The sequence below is a fragment of the Triturus cristatus genome, chromosome 4_1 (genome assembly GCF_964204655.1).
Source record: "Triturus cristatus chromosome 4_1, aTriCri1.1, whole genome shotgun sequence".
Lineage (NCBI taxonomy): Eukaryota > Metazoa > Chordata > Amphibia > Caudata > Salamandridae > Triturus > Triturus cristatus.
Window position 1 is genome coordinate 889,976,199 of NC_140585.1, and position 24,568 is coordinate 890,000,766.

Consider the following 24,568-nt stretch of genomic DNA (forward strand, 5'->3'; position numbering starts at 1 on the left):
TGCAGGAGTGCGAGCTTTTCAAGCCTCGTCACGATCGGCTGGATCGGCCACACACTTAGACATAGAGCAGGTTGTTAGCACACTGTGAAAAATAACAACTAGTTGAAGACGCATTCGCGCCCCCCTGGGAATGCAGCCATGGACTCCCAGGGGGGCGCGCCCCACCGTTTGAATACCTTTTAAGCTAAGGGCTATAGAGGTTCCAGGGTGGGAAGTATGCCTTAGCAGCCCAAACTGGCCATTGTCATTCTGTATGTGATAATGAGCCACAGACAGAATGACAATGGGCGGGAGGGGCTGCGAGGAGGAGTGCGAGGCGCCGCGTCAGGGAGTTGAGGCCTCTGGCAGAAAACAGCTCTGCTCCCTGCAGGGCCCAGAATTACAGACAAACAGCGTCTGTAAAAGCAAGGGCGTCTGCAGGGGGGGGGGCAAGGAGGGGCACTCCAGGGGTGGCAAGCGCCCCTCCTTGCCCCCCCCTGCGGACGCCCATGTGCGTGAGGTTGGCAGAAAAAATACGGCAGATCGAGATGCCTTGAAAATGTGTTTCACTAACTTTGAAAACAATGTTGGTGAAAGAGAACGAGGCTCACAAGGATTTTTCTATTTACAGAAAGAGGACGCGTAATTGAGGAAAGGGCACAGGGACTAAAAACGTACAATGCATGCTAACATGTACAGTTTTAATTTTTTTACACTTGTTTTTAAATTTGCATTTTGATTCCCAAAACAAACTAATCTGTGTTACAAACCTAACGTTAACCACTGTGCATTTTGAAACGCATAGCTGAAAGAAAAGCTGAGAATTATTTAAATTTGAAACGCAGACTTTCTTTGATATGTGCATAATCTTTTTGCACGTGATCGCAGTTTGTTATTTCTCCAAACGATCTGTGCTAACATCTGAGCCTGGTTATGTTTGCGCTGAAAAGAAAGGTTTGTTTAACTGTAAAGCGCGTGCGCATCGCCTTGCTGTTTAATAACTTCCCTTCCACTTAAGAAACTCTCTCTTTAAAGGGACAATTATATTTTAAACGACAGCACCACAGTTTGTTCTTAGTGCGTTGACTTCATTGTCTTAAATATTAAAACTTTAATTTACAATGTGACAGACAGAAATGACCTCTGGTGACAGGTCAGTCTCTCAGCTTTGATGTAGCGTCTGCTTTACATATATACATCTATCATACACTCAACTTTTGCACTTCTGGAACTTAACATATGGCACTGTAGTCATTGTCTGTGGAGGGTCTGGGCAATGACCATAGGTCTACAGGCAGCAGGTCTCTCCACGATCATGGGTCCACCCTTTGGCACGCCAGGGGCTTCAGGCACGCTTCCTATTGTTGGCAATTCATACAGTTGGGTCGATGCTAGATGTAGATTTCTGATTCATGTTTACGGACATATTTTTGTGTACTCCATCATCAAAGTTGAAATACGTAGTTTGATGGCATGCTTGTGGTCCACAGCACTGAATTGCTGCTCCTGGGGGACTGTGTGCATGTTGGAGTATCTGCATTTGTCTGCACGAGTGGGTGTGTCAGTCAGTATGTTGTGTGGGAGTGGGAGTGGTAATGCTAGTGTCTGTGTTCTAGCACAGCATGGACAGTCCCCCTGTGGCTGCCAGCATGACCTGAGCAGTAGCATCTCTGGACACAATATAAGATCTATTGCATTGCATGTTGATGCACACCGGAGGCATTACTGGGCCCAAAATACTGTACTGAGGGTGGAATGATTGACATGCAGTAGATACCCATTATATGAGGAGTCTAACCTATGGCACAGCGCAGTCCCTGACATTATTGAGGTAAATCACTATATATTGTGGGCCTCCTTGGAATTCCAATGCTACCCGTGGCATAGTGCTGGCAATTAATTTTATATTCTAGTCATTCTTGGCACAATGGTGCCTGGCTTTGGTGTAATGAAGTCTACCTTTCTCACACTAAGAATCGTTGGCATACCCCTGGCAAAAATACACCTAATAATTGGCATTTTGTGGGCATCCTTGATATTATGGTGCTCATCCATGGCATAATTCTGACCATCCTTGGCATACTGTGGACATTTTTGGCATTATGGAGCCCATGCATGGGTCATTGGGGTCTCTTATGCAGGAAATCGTTGGTATAATAAGATGCTGATGTTTGGAACCAATGGGGTCATTTACAGCGTGATTTATGCTGGACATTCACTTTAAACCAGACCATGTCCCACATTTTACAATGCCAGTTGTCATTTACAATGCCAATAGCTCTAACTCTCGCAATTGCGAGACCTATTGCATTGCAAATGCTTGTTGTTTTCTGAGACTTCTCCGGTACATGGATGAATGCAGTTCAGTAAGACTGTACACACACATGCATGAAAGAGGAAGAGTTCACAGCATTTTCATGTATTACTCCGTTTACCGAAAAAGTTGCCGGCATGCACTAAGCCTTGTTGACGGTACTGCCCTAATGAAAGCATCCTAATTTACAAACAACTTATAACTACCACAAAGTTTAATGTAATTATCTCATGCCTGTACACAATTAAATGCAAACACCTTGTTTCTTTTTTTCAAAGAATTCTCAGCATACACGAATGAGCACATTTATTCTGTTTCTAAGCCTGGGAATGAAACAAAACACTTGGTGCAAAGTTATAGTGCTTTTTGTTAGGGACATACATTAAGGAAACCACAAATATCTTTTCCAAACACGAGACGTCCAACAAACAGTGCTGCCATTTCCAGGGGGGTAACTCAACATGATGGCCCCCCTGCAGAATGTGATGAGGGGCCCCCGAGTCTCCCATATCTCACAGATATTCATTGATCTTAGCGTGATTGGGGGCTTCCTGAATGGTGGGGGCTCCCCTGCACCCCAGGTGCTGGTGTTGCACTCCTGGCTATTTCTCCACCACTTGTGGTATAGTGCAAAATAGGCCAGCACACCACCACTACAACCATGACTGCCACCGTGTGGTACTATAAATTTTGGGACCACGTAGGAGGCATGGCCCTACCCTGCCTATTTCGGTATCAGCGAACCGCGAATGGCCAATGCGGTATGTACAAGTGTTTTGCATAACGTTTCATCGATAAATTCACTTTGTATACGATATTACACATTGACTTCGTGGGTTCCATTTTAGAGCGGTAGCCATCTTATGGTTGCCCTCACATAGGCTGCACATTAAGGACATGCACAGGCCTTCAGAACACATGTACCTTCTATTGACTTCTCTGTGACCTGTGCGAACTGGCTCCACTGCCCGAGGTCAGTCCGGTCTCACGAGTTCCCCTTCCTACGGCCACCTGTGATTAGCATCAGGGTTTGACACACCGTAAAGCCTTTCATCCCACACAAGCCCCCGACTAATCTCTTTCACACCTGACTCTGCTTCCTGCTTTATCGCCTGTTTTACGAGGAGGAGGTGCCCGTGTTTATTGGGGTCTGCTGATATCTGATGAGGGATCTGAGCCTCGCTGGGTAAATAATTGTGGGCTGGCTGAACTGAAATGTGGGATGGTCATCATGACTCTGCCTTTTCGTTTGTAATGAATACATATGAATAACCATATCGTAAAACGAGGAATGTGTGCCTGAAGCATGATATTTTGTATATAACGAGAAGACTGGATTTGTTTTTTGAGCAGTCTCCTGAGAACATACTCGTGTGTACTTCTAGGATACCTGTTACTGACTGCAGTCATAATAAAATCGATCTTTGACGCCACCACAAGACTCTGTGTCTCTGTGGTCCAAGACAGGAAAAACTCGAAGTCATAGGGTGCTACCCCTGGCACCGCTGGGGTCCTAAAAACCCCAGTACTTCAGTTGGCGCCCAACTCGGGGCAATTTCAGCGGTACTGGTCCAAGCCAGAGGTTCGTGAGGAGCTTCGTGTGGAAATTCTGGAGGAAGGCCGCCACTTCATCGACCCCTGCATGTCGACGTGGTCCGAAAGTCTTTGCTGCGAGGTTCCCCGCTTGCTGACGGCTACGAAGGACTGCTGCCCTGACTAATCGCCCTGTTTTGGACCCTTGATAATTTGGTAGAGCGAAACGATTAACCGAGTCTTCTGGTGACGTCATCGATACCTCAGTTAAGTATAAGTGGAGCGTCTCCTAATTCTTAGTTTGGTTCTTAGCTTTGGTATCCCTTCGGGATCGCTTTGATTTGGAGCTTGCAAGCGCCAAAGCCGAAGGACTCATGTATTCACGAGACTATCGCGTTTTGATAATCCTTTGAAGTTTGAAACTAGACTAGTGAGCAAAGATGCCTGGTTCTAGTGTATTTGGAAACTTGTTTTGTTTGGGTTGTAAAAGGGATTCCCAATTAGAGGATTCGTGTCCGGTTCCTCCAATTGGAACTCCAACTTATGAGCTTTATGTAAAACATGGTGTGGGCCCCATTGCATATAATGAAGTATGGATCCGATACACTAGGAAGGACGGTGTTTTAAAATGGCCCCAAAATGGTAGTTTCGATACAGATATCTTAGACAATTTGGAAGTTAAATTATTTAAAAAGAAAGCCCGGCCGGCGATGTTTGATTCTTTCCGCCTATGGCGAAAGGAAGCCAAACAGAAAGAAATTAAATTAGCAAAAAGAAATAAGAGAGAAAAAGGTATGTCGATAATGCAAGCAGCTGTACAATTTAAAGATAATGAGGAGGAACAAATGAATGAGCAGTTATATAGACAGCGTAAACTAGGGGTCGATAAATGTTACCCAGTTTTACCGCACCCTCAACAAGATGTGTTAAAAGAAAAGGAGAAAGATCCCCTAATGTCACATTTGCTGAGTTCGCCACCTCCGTATGCGCAGAGTGCTACAGCACCTCCGCAACCCTTGAATGCACAGCCTCCAGTTAATGTGCCGCAAGCTTTCCTGCAGCCGCCAGCTCCTCCTCAGCCGGCGCCTGCTCTTGTGGTGCAGCCCCCTCAAGGGCCGCCGACTTTGCTGCCAGCATCCCCTTTGCCTTCTGCGACTTTGCCTGCCCCACCAACTGCCTCCCTTGGTGCTCTTCCCGATACTGTCCTTGCATCTGCATCTACACCTACTGTGCTTCCCTCTGTTTTCTCCCCTGTTCTTATGTCAGATTCTCCTTCTGCACGACAACGCATAACTAGTGCGGTTACTAGTTTTGTGTCGCCTCTCCTTGGGTTATCTAGTGTGATCCCTGGCTCACAACGAAAGCAGTTGCGTAGTCAGCTGCCTGGTTCTGAAGAGAGAGAAGTATTAGACCGCATGGCACATAGATGGATTGTTTACCCTTCGAGATATGATGTGGAATCTGTTCTAAGTGTTTTTCATCAATGGGAAGCACCAAAGCAGAGATACATTTTTGAACAGATGTGTGCTTTCCTTTGTCAGGAATTAGAGGATAATGGCTTAGAAGCAATTCCACAGGAGTTGTGTCGTTTACGGTTTGAATTCGAAAAAGGCACGATTGTGGGTTCTGATGTTGAAAAAGCAGTTGTGGCGTTGTTGTCTTTTAGGATTGAGGATCCTTCCCAGCAACTGTTTGAGCATGACCCCTATGGTAAAAAAGTGCGACAATACCCTATGAGAGAAGTCCCTCCGGTATGGAAAGAGTTAGGTGACACATGGGCTAATATTATTATTGCTAATGCTGGACAAGATGGTGGTGCCAAGCCTGACTCTTTGGTAGCAGAACTCCCTGCTAGAATCATTGCTTACATGAAGACTTTAATGCCCGCGATGCGTGTGAATTGGGATAAATTGTCTGCGTGTAAGCAGAAGAAAGATGAAACAGTGTCTGATTTCTTCACCAGGTTTGAGGAAACGTTTATTGACCACAGTGGTCAAGATATGAGTACGGAAGGTGGTCAATGATTATTTGTTGATAAATTTGTGCATAATTTGCTTCCCGAGTTGTGTAAGAAGTTAAAAGATTCAGAGAGTTCTTGGGCTGTTTCCTCTTCAGCGCAAATACTGGCTACTGCACAGTATTACGAAAATAGAGATAAGGATGAAAAAGATAAAGCAGACAAGAAAACGAAAGAATTAAAAACGAAGGTTCTTTTACAGCAAGCTTACCCACCACGTGGTGGCCAGAGTAATTATCAGCAACAGCAACAGTTTCAGAGAAACGTGCAAAGGTACGAGTATTCTCAACCACGTGTTCCTGTAGGCCCTAATCAATGTTCATATTGCAAGGAAGAGCGTCATTTCAAGTTAGTTGTCCTATTCTGTTACAGCGCGCTAATGGCGCTTTTAGCACCAGAGGTAGAGGTGGTCAACAAGCTCCTAGAGGTAGGGGACGCGGGAATGTTCCCCAGAACGCGCGTCCTCTTCCATCTCAAAATACGATTAATAGTTTTGATCAGCAAGGCAATGCAACTGGTAGGACAGCTCAGTACTATAACAATGACTATTATACAGAAGATGAAAATGCAGAAAGTAATGATTACTAGGATAGCCGTAGACAAAGAGAGGGAGTTGTTTCAGTGCCAGTGGATCAGAGTGGACCGTATGTCAAGGTGACTACAGCGGGTGTGTCAGAACCATTTCTGTTGGATACTGGTGCTGCAAAAAGTTCAATTATGCATTCAAAACTCCCTGGCGCACCTTTGTCTGGCGACATGAATGTTTCAGTAGGTTTTTCTGGTGCCCCGGTTAGGAACCCGATCTCTAGTCCTATGCCCCTTTCTGTTGGACCTTGTGAGCTGAAAGCACCCCTTATCCTAACGACAGGTTGTGGTGAAAACCTGTTAGGATTAGATTTGTTGAAGAGATTACATGCGACATTATATTGTTCCCCCTCGGGAGTACAACTTACACTTGGTAGGGAAGTGATTTCTCCAATGTATTTGTCAAGGAATGAACTGCCAGCTGAATTGTTGTCTCTTCCGGATGCTCTTTGGGCTTCTGGTCTTAATGATGTGGGCCTTTTGGAAATACCGCCATATGTGGTAACTTTGAAAGCCAATGTTAAATTGCCACGCATTCCCCAGTACAAGATCTCTAATGAAGGTGAAAAAGCGTTGCTAGCGATTATCTATGATCGGATTGAAAAGGATGTAATTGAAGAGACAAGAGGTAACGTTTGCAATAGCCCTGTTTTGCCTGTTTTAAAACGTACTGACCCTTCACAGCCACCTGTTTACAGATTTGTGATCGATCTTAGAGAGGTAAATAAGATTGTTGTGCCACAGTTTCCAGTTGTCCCTGATATAACTGCCTTGTTAACTATGATTCCAGCTTCCGCTGCTTGGTTCTCAGTGGTTGATTTAAAGAATGATTTCTTTAGCATCCCGATTGCAGAGGAAAGTAGGGACATTTTTGGTTTTAGCCTAGGAGGTCGTAGCTTCCGTTTTAAACGCGCTCCTCAAGGCTACTGTGAAAGCCCATCAATATACAGCCAAGCTTTAAAAGCCGCGGATACTGAGGAGATTTGTAAAGAAGCTACGGTGTCATTGTTGCGTCATTTGTCTGCCTTCCATCACAAAGTGTCTCTCTCAAAACTGCAATATTGTCGACAAGAAGTGACCTACTTAGGTCATCTCTTTTCGAAGGAGGGAAGGAAACTGACCCCAAAAAGAATTCAGGCCATTGCAAAATTGAGCGTGCCAAGAACACAGAGAGAAGTGCGTGCTTTCTTGGGTATTACTTCCTACTGTAGGCAGTGGATCCAGAGTTTTTCTTTGCTGGCAAAACCTTTAATAGCATTGACATGTAAAGATACACCGAATCTCGTCCCATGGTCTGAAGAGTGTCAGAAAAGTTTTTCTGAATTGCGTGAGGCATTATGTTCAGCTCCTGTGTTGGGCACTCCCGACTACAGCAAGCCTTTTACATTGTATGTTCACGAGAAAGAAGGTTGTGCATTGTCAGTGTTGACACAGTCTTTTGGAGACAAACAGCGCCCATGTGCATATTTTTCATCGACCTTGGATCCGGTAGCTAAGGCCTTGCCAAGTTGTTTGAGAGCCACAGCGGCAGCAGATGTCTCTATTCGACAGTCTGCTGGGTTAGTAATGAATAACACGTTAATTGTGATGGTTCCGCATGCAGTGGACACGTTGTTGAACAGGACCAAGACACAGCACTTATCTAGTGCTCGACTGTCAGGTTATGAGTTGACACTATTAGCGAGTCATGTACACATAAAAAGATGCAACACATTGAATCCAGCTACCTTATTGCCAATTGCAGCAGACACAGATGAGATTGAACAGCATGATTGTCTGTTTAGAACAGAAGAAGAAACAAAAGGGAGAGTGGATCTTAAAGATACCGCCTTGACTGAGTGTGATGGTACCTTATGGGTGGATGGTTCATGCTTCAAGCTTCCGAATGGTGATACAACTGCTGCATATGATGTCACGACTTTGCACACGGTTGTTGAAACCGCACGTATACCACATAACTCGGCTCAAGCAGCAGTGCTAATTGCACTCACAAGAGCATGTGTGTTGTCGAAAGGTATGAGGGTGAACATATACACAGATAGTCAGTATGCTTTTAGCGTGGCCCATAGTTTTGGGCGCTTGTGGAAAGAACGTGGATTCCTGACTTCGCATGGAACCAAAATTCAGAATGGTCAGTTGGTGAATGATCTCCTTGAGTCACTGACCTTGCCGCTACAAGTTGCGATTGTAAAATGCAGTGCACACAAGAAAGTTACAGATGATGTCGGTCGTGGTAATGCATTTGCTGATGAAGTAGCGAAAGAAACAGCAAAGAATGTAAATAATCGAATGTATGTTGCAGGCCCTGCAAGATGGGTTGGTGATGTTGGAATTTGTGAAGACACGATAGAGAGCGTGAAGTCCCTTCAAGCTGAAGCCACAGAGAAAGAATTGAGCAAGTGGAGAGAAAGTACGGGTAGATTGGATGAAAAAGGTTGTTGGGTCGATTTGTCAGAACATCAGCGTTGGTTGTTACCCGATGCGTATGTGCTTGCAGTGGTGACGATGGCTCATGGAATGGCCCATATTAGTGTAAAAGGGATTTGCAAGTTGTTGGCTCCAGTATGGCAAAATGCTGGAATTCCCAAATGTGCAGAGAATGTGGTCAAGAATTGCATGGTGTGTCTGAAATACAATCCTGGTAGGGGAACCCCAACTCCAGCTGGTCATTTTGCACCTCCAACGTATCCGTTCGAGGTTTTGCAGCTAGATTTCATCCACATGGAAAGGTGCAACAATCTAAAATATGTACTCGTTGTGGTCTGTGCCTTCTCAAAGTGGATAGAAGCATACCCCTTAAAAGACAATACTGCCTTGTTCACAGCTAAAGCCCTTGTCAAAGAATTTTTCCCTAGGTTTGGAATGCCGAGAATGGTCTGGAGTGATAATGGGAGTGAATTTGTGGGTCGAGTGATGAAAGAAGTATGTGAGGGGCTAGGGATTCAGCAGAAATTTCACGCTGCAAATCACCCCCAATCAGCTGGATTAGTAGAGTGCAATAACGGCACCTTAAAACTTAAATTGGCTAAGATTCAAGCAAGCTCTGGTCTTAAATGGCCTGATGCGCTGCCTTTAGCACTCCTGTCAACAAGAATGACTGTGCACTCACGAGTGGGACTTAGTCCGTATGAAATAGTGTTTGGCCGCCCGGCCAATATATGGGGAGTGCCAAGGCCTACAAGATTCAGTGAAATCGAACATCCAATACTGCTTGATTATCTGCATGAATTGACGGCTAAATTGCGTGTTTTATACCAACAGGTGCACGATACTCTGCCTCAAGCCTCTGAAGCTCCAGGACACCCTATCAATCCTGGAACGTGGGTGCTGGTGAAGAATTTTCAACGGGCAAAGAATGATGAGCCCCGTTGGACCGGCCCCCATCTCGTCCTTCTTTCTACAAGATCGGCTGTCCGAGTGAAAGGAAAGAAGAACTGGATCCACGGTGTCCACTGTAAAAGAGTCCCTTTGCCTTTGCCATATGACCGGTGGGTTCAGGAGGGTACGCTGATTCTGAAACTGAGACCGTGCCTCGTTTTCTGCCTTTTAGCGATGCGCATGTGAAAGGAACAAGCTCTGAGCAAGAAAGTGACAATATTCTGCAAAAAGCTGTGCCACCGTCAATCCGATTGGATACTACAGAGCCTGAACTTTTGTTTCAAGATCAGACAGTACCCGGACGAGAACGCTATAACTTGAGGCCTAGAACTATGGACAAATAAAAATTATTTTTCTTTGATATTTTTGACAGCACAGCTCTCTCTCATCTGAGAAACTTTCTTATTTTTGGTTTTTCTTTTTCGAACCACCATCCGGGTTCAGCTGTAGGGTCGCGGTGCCAAGACTTTGGGGTACAAGCCGGAGACGTTAGGTCAACGGTTCTGGTTAGTCTGGGGCGTTCCCTGGACTGACAGGTGTATTCCTAAGCAGAAGAAACTCACCCGCCGCGAACAGCACGATTAGAGGATGGAGTTTTTCAAGATGGAGAGACCCGCTGAGGAAATGAACTTGAAGAAAAAAATATGTAAAATAATGAAAAGCAAACGTTTTGTATTATTATGTCTGTTTGCACTAGTTAGTATGATGATGTTTACTGTGGGATATGTATTATTGTCCTCTCAAGTGCCATTTGCACCCACTGTACAGCCTATACCTCCTCCTACTGTCTCCTTACACTCTTTCCACCCTCTGCCTGAACACGAACAAGCTAGACGGTCTGAGTTCATAAACAACTTGTTTATTCAACTCCTGCACCAGCACCAACTAGTTATGAATACAACCAATTGCTGGGTGTGTGGTTTAATGCCACATACCATTAATAAGGGTATCCCATATCTAGTGCTGCCGTTTAGCTATAATGGATCGTCATGGGCATTCCAGACTATGTTTCTTTTTGCATTAGATGCCTACTCCCCGCGACAACCGCGTTCCATCAGACCTAGCACAAACAATAAGGCCTTAATGAAAGGAGTTGCTGATATGAGCAGAGATATCGACGCATACTCATCTATTCCCAAGAATGAATTGCGAGCTTATGAAGGTTGGAACGCGACGGGGTATAGCATTAGTCTGGGGGAAAAGCAGCGCAAAATTTCATCCCCAATTTGGGTCGTACCCCACATAGGTCGGTTCTGTTTGCAAGGTAATGGTCAGAATCCAAGAGCTCAACTGGGGAAAAGTGACTGTACTGAAACGTACACTTTTCCATCACAATTTTCCCCAGCGTTTTTGGCTGCCAAGGGTACATATTTTGTCTGCAATGACCGAGCATATACATGGTTGCCCCCTGATTTCTCGGGCACATGTTATATTGCAAACTTGCTACCGCCAACATTTACTGCTGCCTCTGATTATCACAAGACCAGAGTTGTGAGAGGCGTTGTTAGTCAGGAGGATACTGCCGGTCAGGAAGCGGGAGACTTCTTTATGGGTTTCCTGCCGTTTTGGGGACCGATGGTCAATAGTAGGAACCTGAGACAACGGACTCGTGTGGTTGAATCCACTGTTAATGTAACGGCTGGTTCCCTTGGTAATTTGACAGCTGAGCTCCAAGCGGATCGCCTCATGACTTTGCAGAACCGTATGGTTCTAGACGTCATACTTGCAGACCGTGGTGGGGTATGTAAGGTCATCCAATCTAGCTGTTGCATTTTCATACCAGATAACGCTCCAACAGTTTATCAAGCCATCTCCAAACTGCATAAAATATCTGAATCTATTCACGTGGATAAAGGAGATTGGTCACTGATGGGGTGGTTCTGGGAACTGATATCTGCCTGGGGATGGAAGATTCTGATGGTCATTGGAATGATCTTAGCCATTCTTTTCCTGTTCTGTCTGTGTGTACAGTGTGCTCCTACAGTATGTGGCCTCTGTGCTACATCGTGTATAAGGAAACCTGTATCGAGGGACGAGCTAAGCAATAGGATGATGCTACAGCAACATCTCCATGACCTTATGAATATAGACCTGGACTCGGATTAATACGAGTATAGTTATTGCCTATGTAAGGGCAAAAGGAGGGTCTGTGGTACTATAAATTTTGGGACCACGTAGGAGGCATGGCCCTACCCTGCCTATTTCGGTATCAGCGAACCGCGAATGGCCAATGCGGTATGTACAAGTGTTTTGCATAACGTTTCATCGATAAATTCACTTTCTATACGATATTACACATTGACTTCATGGGTTCCATTTTAGAGCGGTAGCCATCTTATGGTTGCCCTCACATAGGCTGCACATTAAGGACATGCACAGGCCTTCAGAACACATGTACCTTCCATTGACTTCTCTGTGACCTGTGTGACCTGTGCGAACTGGCTCCACTGCCCGAGGTCAGTCCGGTCTCACGAGCTCCCCTTCCTACGGCCACCTGTGATTAGCATCAGGGTTTGACACACCATAAAGCCTTTCATCCCACACAAGCCCCCGACTAATCTCTTTCACACCTGACTCTGCTTCCTGCTTTATCGCCTGTTTTACGAGGAGGAGGTGCCCGTGTTTATTGGGGTCTGCTGATATCTGATGAGGGATCTGAGCCTCGCTGGGTAAAAAATTGTGGGCTGGCTGAACTGAAATGTGGGATGGTCATCATGACTCTGCCTTTTCGTTTGTAATGAATACATATGAATAACCATATCGTAAAACGAGGAATGTGTGCCTGAAGCACGATATTTTGTATATAAGGAGAAGACTGGTTTTGTTTTTTGAGCAGTCTCCTGAGAACATACTCGTGTGTACTTCTAGGATACCCGTTACTGACTGCAGTCATAATAAAATCGATCTTTGACGCCACCACAAGACTCTGTGTTTCTGTGGTCCAAGACAGGAAGAACTCGAAGTCATAGGGTGCTACCCCTGGCACCGCTGGGGTCCTAAAAACCCCAGTACTTCAACCGCCACACTATTTAGCGCTGACCAGGTTATGTGCCCATCAGTGCAATTTATTGAACCTCACTCTGTGTCCACATCTTGCTCTGGAGGGAGGGAGGAGCACTGGGACAGTTAGGAGCCTCGCACACCGCACCGTGCAGGTCAGGTAGAGAGCTGGTCACACATCTAGGCCTGGGTCAGCAACAAAACTCAGATGTTTGGTGGGAAGACAGCAGAAGCCAAGCACATGAAAGGTTTAACCCAGACCAGCTTCCAGCGGGCATGCACCTCCATACTGGAATTTACCTTTGGTGCCAAGAGACGAAGGCTCAGGGTGGAAGCGGCTTTGCAAAGCTGAGCGATCCTTTTTACCCAGGAGTGTGCCCAGCCCTTCTACGTTAAATTCAAGTGACCGTATATTTTGTCCAAACGCTAGGCCTCTCTAATGAGAAATGTGTAATAGAAGCTAAACTACAGGCATAGACTATTGGAGACCTGGGCTCAAACCCCATCTTCAGCAAATGAGTTGAATCCTGCGAACCTGTGTAAACTGCTGCCTCCCAGTTCATCAAGCTGCACACATCTCTCATGTAAATACGTAAAAGTGGCGCAGTGTGTGTCTAGGACTGTCCAAATAACATACAACCCATCCCCCCTCTTAATTCTAGCTTCTACAGTCGATTCTCACCAGGTCCACATCCGACTGCCCTTAGTTTGAGTTGCTCCTGCCACAGGAGACAGGCTTTAGTATATCGATTGCAAGCACTGACGTGATCTAAATAACTGGCTCTAAAAAGCAGGTGATTGGCACAGTGATGAGCTTGTTTGGAAAATATGGTCTTGCCATTGCCCGTGCATAACTACTTTAGATGCAAAGGAGTACATTGCTGCACCTTTCAAAACCAACACTTAATTCATTGGAAAGTAGCCACTGCCCCGCTTGCTACATTCACTTTTCCCTAGAGCTCAGGACCCCCATCCCATGAAATCCACTCATTGGCCTGCCTGCTCTACCCTCCCTATTGAAACTCCATCACTTTCTCTCTTACACAATGACTGCTCTCATGCACGGTGTACACCTTGCTGAATTCCCTCTCCACTACACCCTTTCCGTGAAGAACATAGACAAAAAATGGTGTTCTTCGGATTTTATAACCGATCAGTCGAAGTGGAGTTCTCGGTTAGATCCACCACTGACCTATCCAAGCTTTGGTCCTCATGATTCTCTCTTCAGCAACCACTTCCATTCAGTTGACTTTGCATTCCAGTCTTATGCACCCTCCCACCCCCATCTTAGTGCAAGCAACTTACTGTTTGCAGGAGGCAGATGTTTTCACGCAGAGATCCGATGCAGCCGCAGAAGGTGATGAGGAACATCAGAACCCCCACCACAATGAGCAGGAGGGCAGGGTCTATGGCTAGGCAAGCAATGGCAGCTTCTGTAACAAACAAGATGCAAGTGTAGAGGAGATACCTTAAAACGAGAAACGACATCCTAGTGCCTACAGTCAATGGTTGAAACCAGGCCAGAGAGGTGCCCTCATCATTACAGCAAGGTGAACCTAGAGTGCACAGCAATCCAGCTAGGAGTTCGTCCTGAGTCAAACGATCAAGCCCAGGACAGACGCACACACCATGCTAAACACCTTACGTACGTACTTCCCTAATTGAGCCTGAACACTAAAAAATTGTTACATTGTGAAATGTGGCGATTTAAAGCAGTTGCAGTCTGTGTACTGATCAAAAAAGACCACACAGGTTGGTATGTGGTGTAAGTCACCGTTTTCCCACAGAACCTTGCAAATAAAGATAGTTCTATTTCACATGATGCCTCTTTGTCTTTACCCTAACACTTCACGCCCCAAGTCAAAGATTTATTCTAGGTTTGCCAAGTCAAAGACTGTGTATTTAAATACAATTGTTTACTACCTGCTTATTAACAACGTATCAACATGCTGTTCACACAATCAATTACTGAATCCAATATTCACATAGTTCGTTATTTGCTAAAAAATTACAAAATTAGCTCACAACATGTATTTGATTCAGATAATCAGTATTTGTTAAAACATTACATTTTACTAATTCACAATTAGCCCTATATGACAGCGAGTATGCTTCTTTATCCAATCTTTCATAATGAACGCGAGAACAGTCTAATGATACATGTACTATAGTTTCAGTCTTGTTGTAATTGCAGTATATGCACAGTCTGGATTCCCATGGGATGCTTCAACATTTACCAACTCACTCACATATTCAAACGTCTTCTACTGGAACACTAGAAAACGCCCTCCAGCAGCACTTTTGTGACCATCTACAGATATGCTGGCCAGCTACCCCATCCAACGTATTGCTGTAAATAGAATGTATGCAATTTCTTATATGTATTAGCACCATGGTCTGCTTCCATAGGGACTAGATGGAGTTTACTTTACATATGCTGAATGAGATGTCAAAAGATGGATTCCAGGTTAGGTTGGAACCCACATCTTTAGGGGAAAAGAATGAACATTGGGTTTGGAATACAAATCCACCCTCCAAGCTCCATGAACTAGGGGTAAACATAAGGATGCTCAACCCTTTAAGGCCTGCCCAAGAGCTCCACGGCCCCCCTAAAAGCTTGCCTCAACGCCGCCGCCAGACTCTTAACAGGCAAAAACATTTTTTACCACATCTCACCGCATCTGAAGGCCATGAACTGGCTTCCTCTTGAAGCCAAAATCCAACTCAAACTGGCATGTATCACCCACAAAGCATTACACACGAAATCCCCAGCATATCTCGCCCAGAACATCATGCTTTCTAAAGGAGCTGGAAACCCCAGGTCCGCCAGAGACTTTGTGCTCCAGCCACCCTGCTTCCGAAAGGGAAAAACTTACAATCGTACTTTCTCTGGGGCTGAACAAAGAATCTGGAACTCGCTGCCATATGTCATCAGAAACATTCTCTGTCAATATTTACAAAGGAAGCCAAAACCTTCCTAATGGGCAAGTTTCTCCCATAAATTATGTATTGCACACACCACTCAGTGGCTTTGCTTATTTTTGTTGCAGCTAGAGTTTGGACTGACTGGCTGCTATCTATCATGTACGAACCTTGAACTCCCACAAATGTATTTGCTGGATTTGTCTGCATTATGATCTGAACATTGTATACACCCTGTTATTCCCAGATTTTTCACCTCCTTCTACTCCTACTTATGTTTTTTTTTTCTTTGACTGTTTCATACTTGTATACAACGTGTTATCCCTGAAAAGTGCTCTGATACCCTAACGGGTCACATTGGCGCTCTATAAAACACTAAATAAAAAGAAAAAATTGTATGGGACATCCCCTGCACTCCACATACCCTCAGTCAAGACTTCATTCCAAGCAGGCAGGACCGCTTATCACTGCCCCTGACATTACAGACCGGTCACGTGAGAATCGTAACCAAGGCAGCCATGAGCCAGAAAAGGGCATCTTGTATGAGAATTCGTAAATACACCTCCTGTCCAAGGCACTCTAAAATATGTCAAATTTGTACACAGGGCTCAGATAGAGTTGGTGCTGGGAGTACTAAGAAGGTAATCAACCTTACCCTCAGACTATGTATTAATTCAATTAATAGCACAGTAAACATATTGTTTAAAAATATGTCTGGATAAGCTAAATTCTCCTCCCGGTGACATTTAAATCAATTTTCTTGGTCTACTTGGACAACATAATTATGCACCAGCCTCGTATTCCACAATCTATATTGACAAACCATATACCCATTCTTTCTTTACGCCACACTGAGATTTAGATTATTTATCCTCAACACTGTTAACCATACAATATTCCTGCAGAGGTACTGAGGGAAGGCATTGAAGCATCAGTAAATATGCTCTTTGGAAGGATCTGGGAAGAAGTAAAGGTGCCATCAGACTGGAAGGATGATATCTCATTAAGATTCCCAAGAAATGTGACCCGAGTAACTGCGCAAACTACAGAGGGATAACTATTTTGTCAATCCCAGGCAAAATGTTCAAAATAGTCATTCTGAACAGAATGAGGGAAAAAGAAGACGCTCTATAGCGAGACCAGCAACCTGGCTTCTGCAAAGATAGATCCTGCACAATCCAGATTGCAACACTGTGCATCATCATTGATTAATGATGGAATGGAACTACCCCCTCTATGTCCACTTCATCAACTATGAGAAGGCATTCAATAGCATGGGCCCTTTGGAAACTCGTTCGCCACTATGGTGTGCCAAATAAACTCATAAGAATCATCAGGAAATCTCACAAGGGAATGGCTAGGGGTGGGTGGAACTCTCAAGCTTTCATTCGGCATTATTCTGCAGAGGTACATTAAAACTCTGTGAGATTCAACAGAGTTCTGTCACTAGGTGGAAAGTATGCAGCTCGCTGCCATTTAGTGGTGGTAGTGCGAGCAATGTTGAAAAATCAGCGTGAACAGCAACATGCACTGTGCAAGAGCGCACAGCCATTCGAGTTGATTTTGCTGCCGCTCAAGTAGAAAGTCTACTTGAGCGGCAGAAAATCTACTTGAGCGGCAGCCCTCTGATTGCAACCGCCCATGATCGCCCACTTTGAAAAAATCACGCTAAGCGATGCCAAATCTCGCTCGCCAGGTCGCATTTTCTGGAGCCTCGCAGGAGAAAAAGGTCATGATGCAGCAACTGGCAGAATTTGGCTGGAACTCCACATTTAAGAGTAACGTAGAGTGACCAAACTTCTGCCAATTCCATGGGTGGAATGAAACATTCTGCCCACCACTAGGAATGACCTGCAATATAGATCATGGAAGAAAGTTCACAGAAGCCTTTCAAGTGAGGACCAAAGTCTGTCAGGGATGTTTGTTTTCACCTTTTCTCTTCCTGCCAGCCATAGACTGGATCATGAAGACATCCACAGCAAGAAGAAGAAATGGAATCCAGTGGACACCTTAGATGCAGCTAGACAACCTGGACTTTGCAAAGACCAAGAAAATAGCAGTGTGGGCCATTCAATGTCGCACTAGTGTAATGTTTCTCTATTCGATTTATAAACTCTGCTCAACTATCCATGACCCCACTGCTTAGGAGCCACAGTTAATCCTTCAACAAATCAAAAGAATCACTTATCATCACGTTGTATACGGTGTTGTCCCATGCCAAATGTCCTCCTAGAGTCAGATCAAATATGCTTGGTGGTATAGTACCCCCTAATTCATCTTCTTCGTCTGTGTCAAACTGTGGCGCCTAGCCAGACTGCAAGGAGGTGGGTTATACTGAGTAAGATTGAAAGAAAAGTCCAGGACAGAGATGACTGGAGAGTCCTGGTTGATGGCCTATAGCCCAGAAGGGGTGGTAGGCATAGTAAGTAAGTAAGATCCTTCCATGATCTTCAAGCTGCCAGCGCTACCAAGTTCCTAAACCCACGAGCTTGAAGGATACCAGGAAACCAACAGTAACTCCTCAGCTTGATCACTATTCATTTTTATATTCTGTTTTTATAATGCGCATCATTACTCAGATTCAGAAGCTATGGGTGCGAGACGGTAGATTACATTATTCAGTCCTAATTATACCAACTATTTGATTTGGAGACAATCCAGGACTACTGTGGTTTCCTGAATTTCAGGAAATTACCCTCAGCTCTCAAAGTGAGAGGGTGGGAATTCCAGACTTTAGAGACAAGGGCGGAAAAGGTCCTGCCTTCCCATTTTGTCAAGTTTGTACTTGGGGATGACACATTCAAGTTAATTTGCTGATCTAAGTAGACATGTGTACTCATTATTCTGTAAATTCTGTAAGAAGAAGAATGAGCTGCTACCAGAAATAATTTTGTGCAAGATGCATGCAGTGTAAAACTGAATCTGTTGACAAAAAAGAAGCCAGTGTAGTTCCTTTCTATATTCTAACACTTTTTCTATGCACTGGAGGCTCATAATGCTTTTATTTGTCAGACTAAGGTTGATGGCATTTCTAAAAGCAGGCTTAGATTGAATGAAAGTATTGGCAACTGCAATTGTTTGGAAGAAGACTAGGGAAAGGGTAAAATATCTTCAGTATCTAACATGACGCCCACATTAATGACTGCCAAACTGGTGCTTGGCAGATGCCCCTGGAGCGGGCCAGATGGTGTGGTCCTGTCTGGATATTTTGTTATGATTGGAATGATCTGGGTTTTGAGGGGTCCAGCATCAAAACATTTCTGGTCTTCCAGTTTTGAGTAGTAGTAAGAATTGAATTCAGAGTCATCCCAGCGTTTTTAAGATTGACAGAAAATTTAAATATAAATTGTCTCTGCATAGTAATAAGTCTTAATTTGGAAATTTTACAGCAAGTAAGCTAAAGGGCAAAGACAAAAGTTAGCAAGAACCGCTGACAGAATTGATCCCTATAATACTCAACAGAAAGGGAATTAAAGTTTTACAGTGATACAGGTTGAGACCCATCGATTAATAAGAAGTTAATCAATTATATATTGGCTCCCTCTATTGCTAAACTATGTGGCCATTGTAGAGGGATAGAGTAGTCAATAGTATCGAAGGCAGGCGAGAGGTCTAGGATTATCAGGATCCCCTCTCTGACCTTGACAACCATCATATGTAGGTGATCAGATAGTGATGTAGTAACACATTCACTATAGTTCCAGTGTGAAACCGGCCTGCATGGGATGTAGGATATCGTTAAATTCCACAAACCTTTGAAACTGTGATGAAACCTCTTTTTCCATATGTTTAGCAAAGTACAGAAACAGTGAGATGAGTCTGTAATTGATTAGTTTGGAAAGAATTAGTGAGGGTTACCTCCGCTAGATAGTCGAGTTTGATTGTCTTCTCAGAGCATTGCCATGGCCATTGCTGACCCCGGCAGGGCCGATCTGAGGACCTCACTAAACTATCCAATCTAATGAAATGACGGGTAGAGTGTACAGAGGGCAAGGACTTACCGCATGGTTATGGCCCTCACTTACCTGGAATTCAGTGAGGGTTTCTTTTAGAATTAGTCGGACAGTGGCATGTTTAAAGTTGTGAAGGACTAGCACACAAGTTGTGAGAAGTTACGAATAGTGCAAACACTAGGGCTAATGTACTCCCTATTTTATTTACAATATGCAACAGGAAGTGGCTTTTTTCCTATCAGATCTTCACAGTCTTTAATAGTAACTTAAAATCTGAAACTGAGCTGGTGAATTGTGGGTTGAAAGCACAGCTAACATAAGGAGAAGGTTTGATTAATGGTCAGCTGAATTTCTTCATTTTATGAGAGAAACAAGTCACATGGTATCCACAAGAATTTAGCAAGAGAGGTCAGCTGCCAGTTTTCTAAGTAAATTAACAACTCAAAAACGTTATATTGAAATATTAGGGGTGTTGACATTTCATTCGAATATTATATTATTTTTGCTCCCATTAGTAAATACTTACATTTGCGCAGCTGTTTGATGTAATTCTTTTTATCTACAGAATTAAGGTTGTTACGCCATACGTTTTCAAGCTTTGGAAGTGTTGCTTTTTCTGATTTCAAACCTGGGTTGTACCATTGGCATCCTGAATACTTGTGGATTAATGCGTCCTGAAGGGTCGATTCATGTCGAACCCAGAGGATACAAATGTATCCAACGTGCATAGCCTGAACATCTGGCATGGACCAAGCCCTTCTGATCCTGCACTGGACACTTCTGCTGTTTTCAGGCACACCTACCTCTTGGAGACAGATTCACTCTGCGGAGTTCCACAAAAACACACCCCAGACTCCGCAGAGACTCACAGACACTGCACACACATACACTCTGCAGACACACAGTGAGGAGAAAGCAAACTCAGACACTGCTCACATTTTGTGGTCAGCGCATACCTCCAGCAGGCCTGCTCTCCAGCACCCACTGGCAGATCCTGATCAGTGGGTGACACGGGGCAGTGGCACAAGGTGCCATGCCGTGATCGCAGTCAGGATGAGGTTGGATTTGGAGGAACCTTGGAAAGAATGAGAGCGGTGCCCACAGGCTCCCTTGTGCTCTCCGTTCAGGGCGGAGTGGACGAGCAGCTACCGTCGTGCCATTTACAGAGCTGCATTGAAGGCTCCGTGTCAGTTTCGTGGTGGTTTAGGGCTGCTTCTGTTATTACATCGTGGATCAACTTTATTAGCTAACCTATGGAAAAGCATTGTGTTTGAATGTCTGAAATAGGTTTTTGCTAAACACCTGTGCTGCAGTGATTCCCTCTCAATCTATTCCTAAGCAAATGCAGACCACTCTCACAGCTGTTTCTTTGGAGATCTGGTGCTTAAGGCTCCACACTTTCTAGTGGTAATGAGGTGTTTTCTACCTGCCTAATTGGCTGTGAGCACCGGAGTGCATATCGTAATTTATCGATTACTTGAACCGGACAAAAACAGACAATAAAACTTGTTGCTCCAGACAAAAATCAACATGTTTAAAGAGATTTGATGATTTAAGATCTGCATTCGATCTGGTCCCGAGAGAAAAGCTTTGGGCTGTGCTTCAGATGCTCAATGTTCCCTCATACCTTTTAGAGGTCTTGAAAAATCTACATATGGCCAACTTTGCCCAGGTTAGATGCGGAAAGTATGGCGAACATTCCGAACGCTTTCCTGTTAGCCGAGGAGTATGACAAGGATGTGTGTTAGCGCCCACACTGTTCTGCCTTTACATCAACGGGCTCATAAAACATCTTCTAGCTCTAAAAGACACTGATGTTCCCAGGCTTGCCTCGGGCAAGGTACCAGCACTAATGTTTGCTGACGACACTTTGTTGTTGTCACGCACCCCCATGGGAATTCAGCGTATTTTAGATGGCTTTGTAGACTTCTGCAGTGACCGGGGCCTCGAGATCAACCTTGCCAAAACCAAATTTATGATCCTTAACCCTCCTAAACGTACTCGCCCCAACCCAGTCCTGAACGCCATCCCCCTGGAACGGGTGAAAACGTTTACCTATCTAGGGATTACACTGCAAGAAGACCTGGGCTGGGGAGGTCAGGTTATTAACTCTACCCTCAAGCTGACCCAAACTACAGGAGGTATGGCCAGATTATTCAAAGGTTCGGTCTTCAAACCGGCTTTACCAGTAGTAGAAATTTTTAAAACACAGGCCAGACCGGCTTCAACTTATGGAGCGGAACTATGGGGTCATTCCAAAATAGGTAGTCTATCGAGGGTTGAAAACTCCTTTATAAGGAAATTGTTAAGCTTACCCTCTAGCACACCGTTAGTCCCCATTAGATTTGATTTGGGACTGCTTCCAATCGAAGAAGTGGTGGCGGCCCGGCCCGTGCAATACTGGAAGAGACTTTGGTCCAATCCGGACCTGGAAATTTATAGAGATGACTTTCTGGAGCTTTGGCCCGTAATAAAACATATGAATATCCCTTGGCTAATCTAGGTTAGGGATATTTGCCGCAAGATTGGTCGCCAGGAACTCTGGGATACTCCAGGAATCTCTTGCCCAGTTGTTTCTAAAACCAATCTTGCTGAGGAAATCAGGCATTTTAATCTACTCCGCTTGCATATGAACTCAAATGTAGGTAGGCTGACTGAGCAGTTTCTTTTGGTTAAACCAATGTATGAAAGGGAGTCATTTTTGGATGTGATTTTTCCCCCTGTTGCCAGGAAGTTATATGTCCAATTTAGAATAGGCACCCTACCACTCCGGTCTTTTACTTCTAGATGGGACACCAACAAAAGCATTTTATGCCCTGCATGTGGTTATAAACAGGAGGATGAAAACCATGTGTTTTTCTTTTGACCAACGTACCGTGCACACAGAAATCGCTGGGTAAAATTAATTTGCAAGAATCTTGGTTTTAGAGATTGTGCTAACGCCCTGCGAGTTTTAAAATACGACACCCATCCCCCAATTGTCTTTGCTGTCTCACGTTTCTTAAATGCTGTATGGTTGCAGCGTAGGAAATTTGCCACCAATTGTTAATCACTTGGATATTTCAATTTAATTGGTTTCTGTATTTTGCTTTGGTGGCTGAAATGTGTTCTGCTTTGGACAAAAAACTGTTGTTATGTATTGTTGCTTTTATGGCCCTTTGTGGCCGAAATAAAGTTTACGAATGAATGAATGAATTCGACAACCCTAGTGGGATTAAGTAAGAAGTGGTGATCTATTGGGTCTCGGGTTTTTTGTGGGATTATAAATGATCAAGAAGAAATGATCTTCTGGGTTCTTGCTTGTCTGGCAGACATGGCTCTTGTCCTCTGATGGGCTGGTCATGTGTGCATCGGTGTGTATGACTGCATTTCCTGCATGAGGAATCAAGTCAAGAGTTGGTCTCTGAAGACGGTGGCGCAGCACCCACAAGCCTGTGCAGGCGGCAGCATTCGCACATGATCCCTAGAATAATGTCAGGGCTCCAGATCTGAGGTGACTCTTGGAGTAAACAGCCAACAAATAAGGCAAATTGAGCCATTGCTGGGTAGATTCATTAAGATCCTTGTCAAGTACCCAGTCTTCATGAGACACAAGGGCCAGAAAGGAGCTGGTGGACCCAGACATGCCAATTGCTTGTATGGACAATAAGGGGCAACACACAGCAAATCACCAATTAACACCATCAATCCTATGGGTGAGTTGCATGGTACCAGGGGAATACTTGGAGTGGCATGAGGGAGCAGTGTCACAAGGATATTTAATTCATTGTGTCATCTTTGATAGTGTCATCCAGACAGATTTGTGAGTGTTGGTGAGGAGCTTGATAGATGAGGTTCTCAGCCCACTCCTAGAACGGAGGCTCTTAAATAGGTCGTTCAGTATGAATGCTGTTCCTGTATGGTACACCCAACATGTGAAATACACACAGTAGTGTACTAGAAAACAGCAACAAACCACTCGCCACTGAACAGGCATGGAATAAGTGAAGAGATCCGCCACATACTACTGGCCTCCGGACAACTCTTATTTAGTCCATCACTACAGATGGCTACGAGCTACACATTAGGACTGCTTCTAGTCATTTCACAAAGGCAATCATATAAAGGGTGTTTGCAATGAAGTATATCCAAGGAGAGCTCCTGACAAGGTCTCCCTCCGTCCTATGCCTGCTTAGTACCATAAACAAAACATCTCAGAACTGACAACCAGCTTAGCAAACTGTGATCTTAAAAATTACTATAAAAGGGACCTATAGAGGTGTTCAAAGCTACTAAAAACCATAACCTGCACGCCTTTCCCTCACACCACTTCTACCGCTACTCTGCTAGACAATGCATCCCGTAACATGATAACTGCACCTCGGTAGTCATCATGCACGTCATGGAAACATTTCCCTCACTGGACCAAAACAAACAACGCTCTTCCAACCACAAACCGTACATGTGTACCATGCTACCCACGTATGCAAGTGTTTCAGCACCCCACATAGGGTCAGTATGCATTGCATAAATGTTACAACACAATACTTACCAGCATGCTTCATCACCTGCGCATAGACACCAATGGAGATCATCACCATGGCAATAACCTGTGGAGACACAAGTAACTGATGTGACACAAGTGGCCATGTAGGGGGACCCTGTTCTCGTTCACCTGTGACGGTGAATGCACATTACTCTGCTCGAAAAGGCACATTTTGTCAATGACAGACCACTGAACATGCAACAAGTGAAAGGAACCCTTTTTAAAGTACAGTCGCCGACTTCCCATGCAGTGAACAGGTGAAACAGTTGTATCATTCAGGTTTATTAGAGTCTCAAGAAAGGACAATGCGTAAAACAAAAGCTTAATTAAAGTACAGCAGAGTTAGCCGTGAAGGAAATGTT

At 44.5% G+C, this 24,568-nt stretch overlaps 1 protein-coding gene across 3 annotated transcripts in view; it reads right to left on the reverse strand.

Moving 5' to 3' along the window:
- TSPAN33 (tetraspanin 33) overlaps positions 1–24,568 on the reverse strand; it is a 185,527-nt gene that overhangs the window by 85,667 nt on the left and 75,292 nt on the right. For 2 of the 3 annotated variants that reach the window (XM_085653644.1, XM_085653646.1), the window contains exons 2-3: positions 24,213–24,270; positions 14,112–14,239 (exon numbers count right to left, since the gene is read on the reverse strand). In XM_085653644.1, coding sequence (XP_085509770.1) covers positions 14,112–14,239; positions 24,213–24,270 — 186 coding nt within the window. The remainder of the gene's footprint in view (positions 1–14,111; positions 14,240–24,212; positions 24,271–24,568) is intronic. The other variant, XM_085653645.1, reaches the window with a different exon arrangement.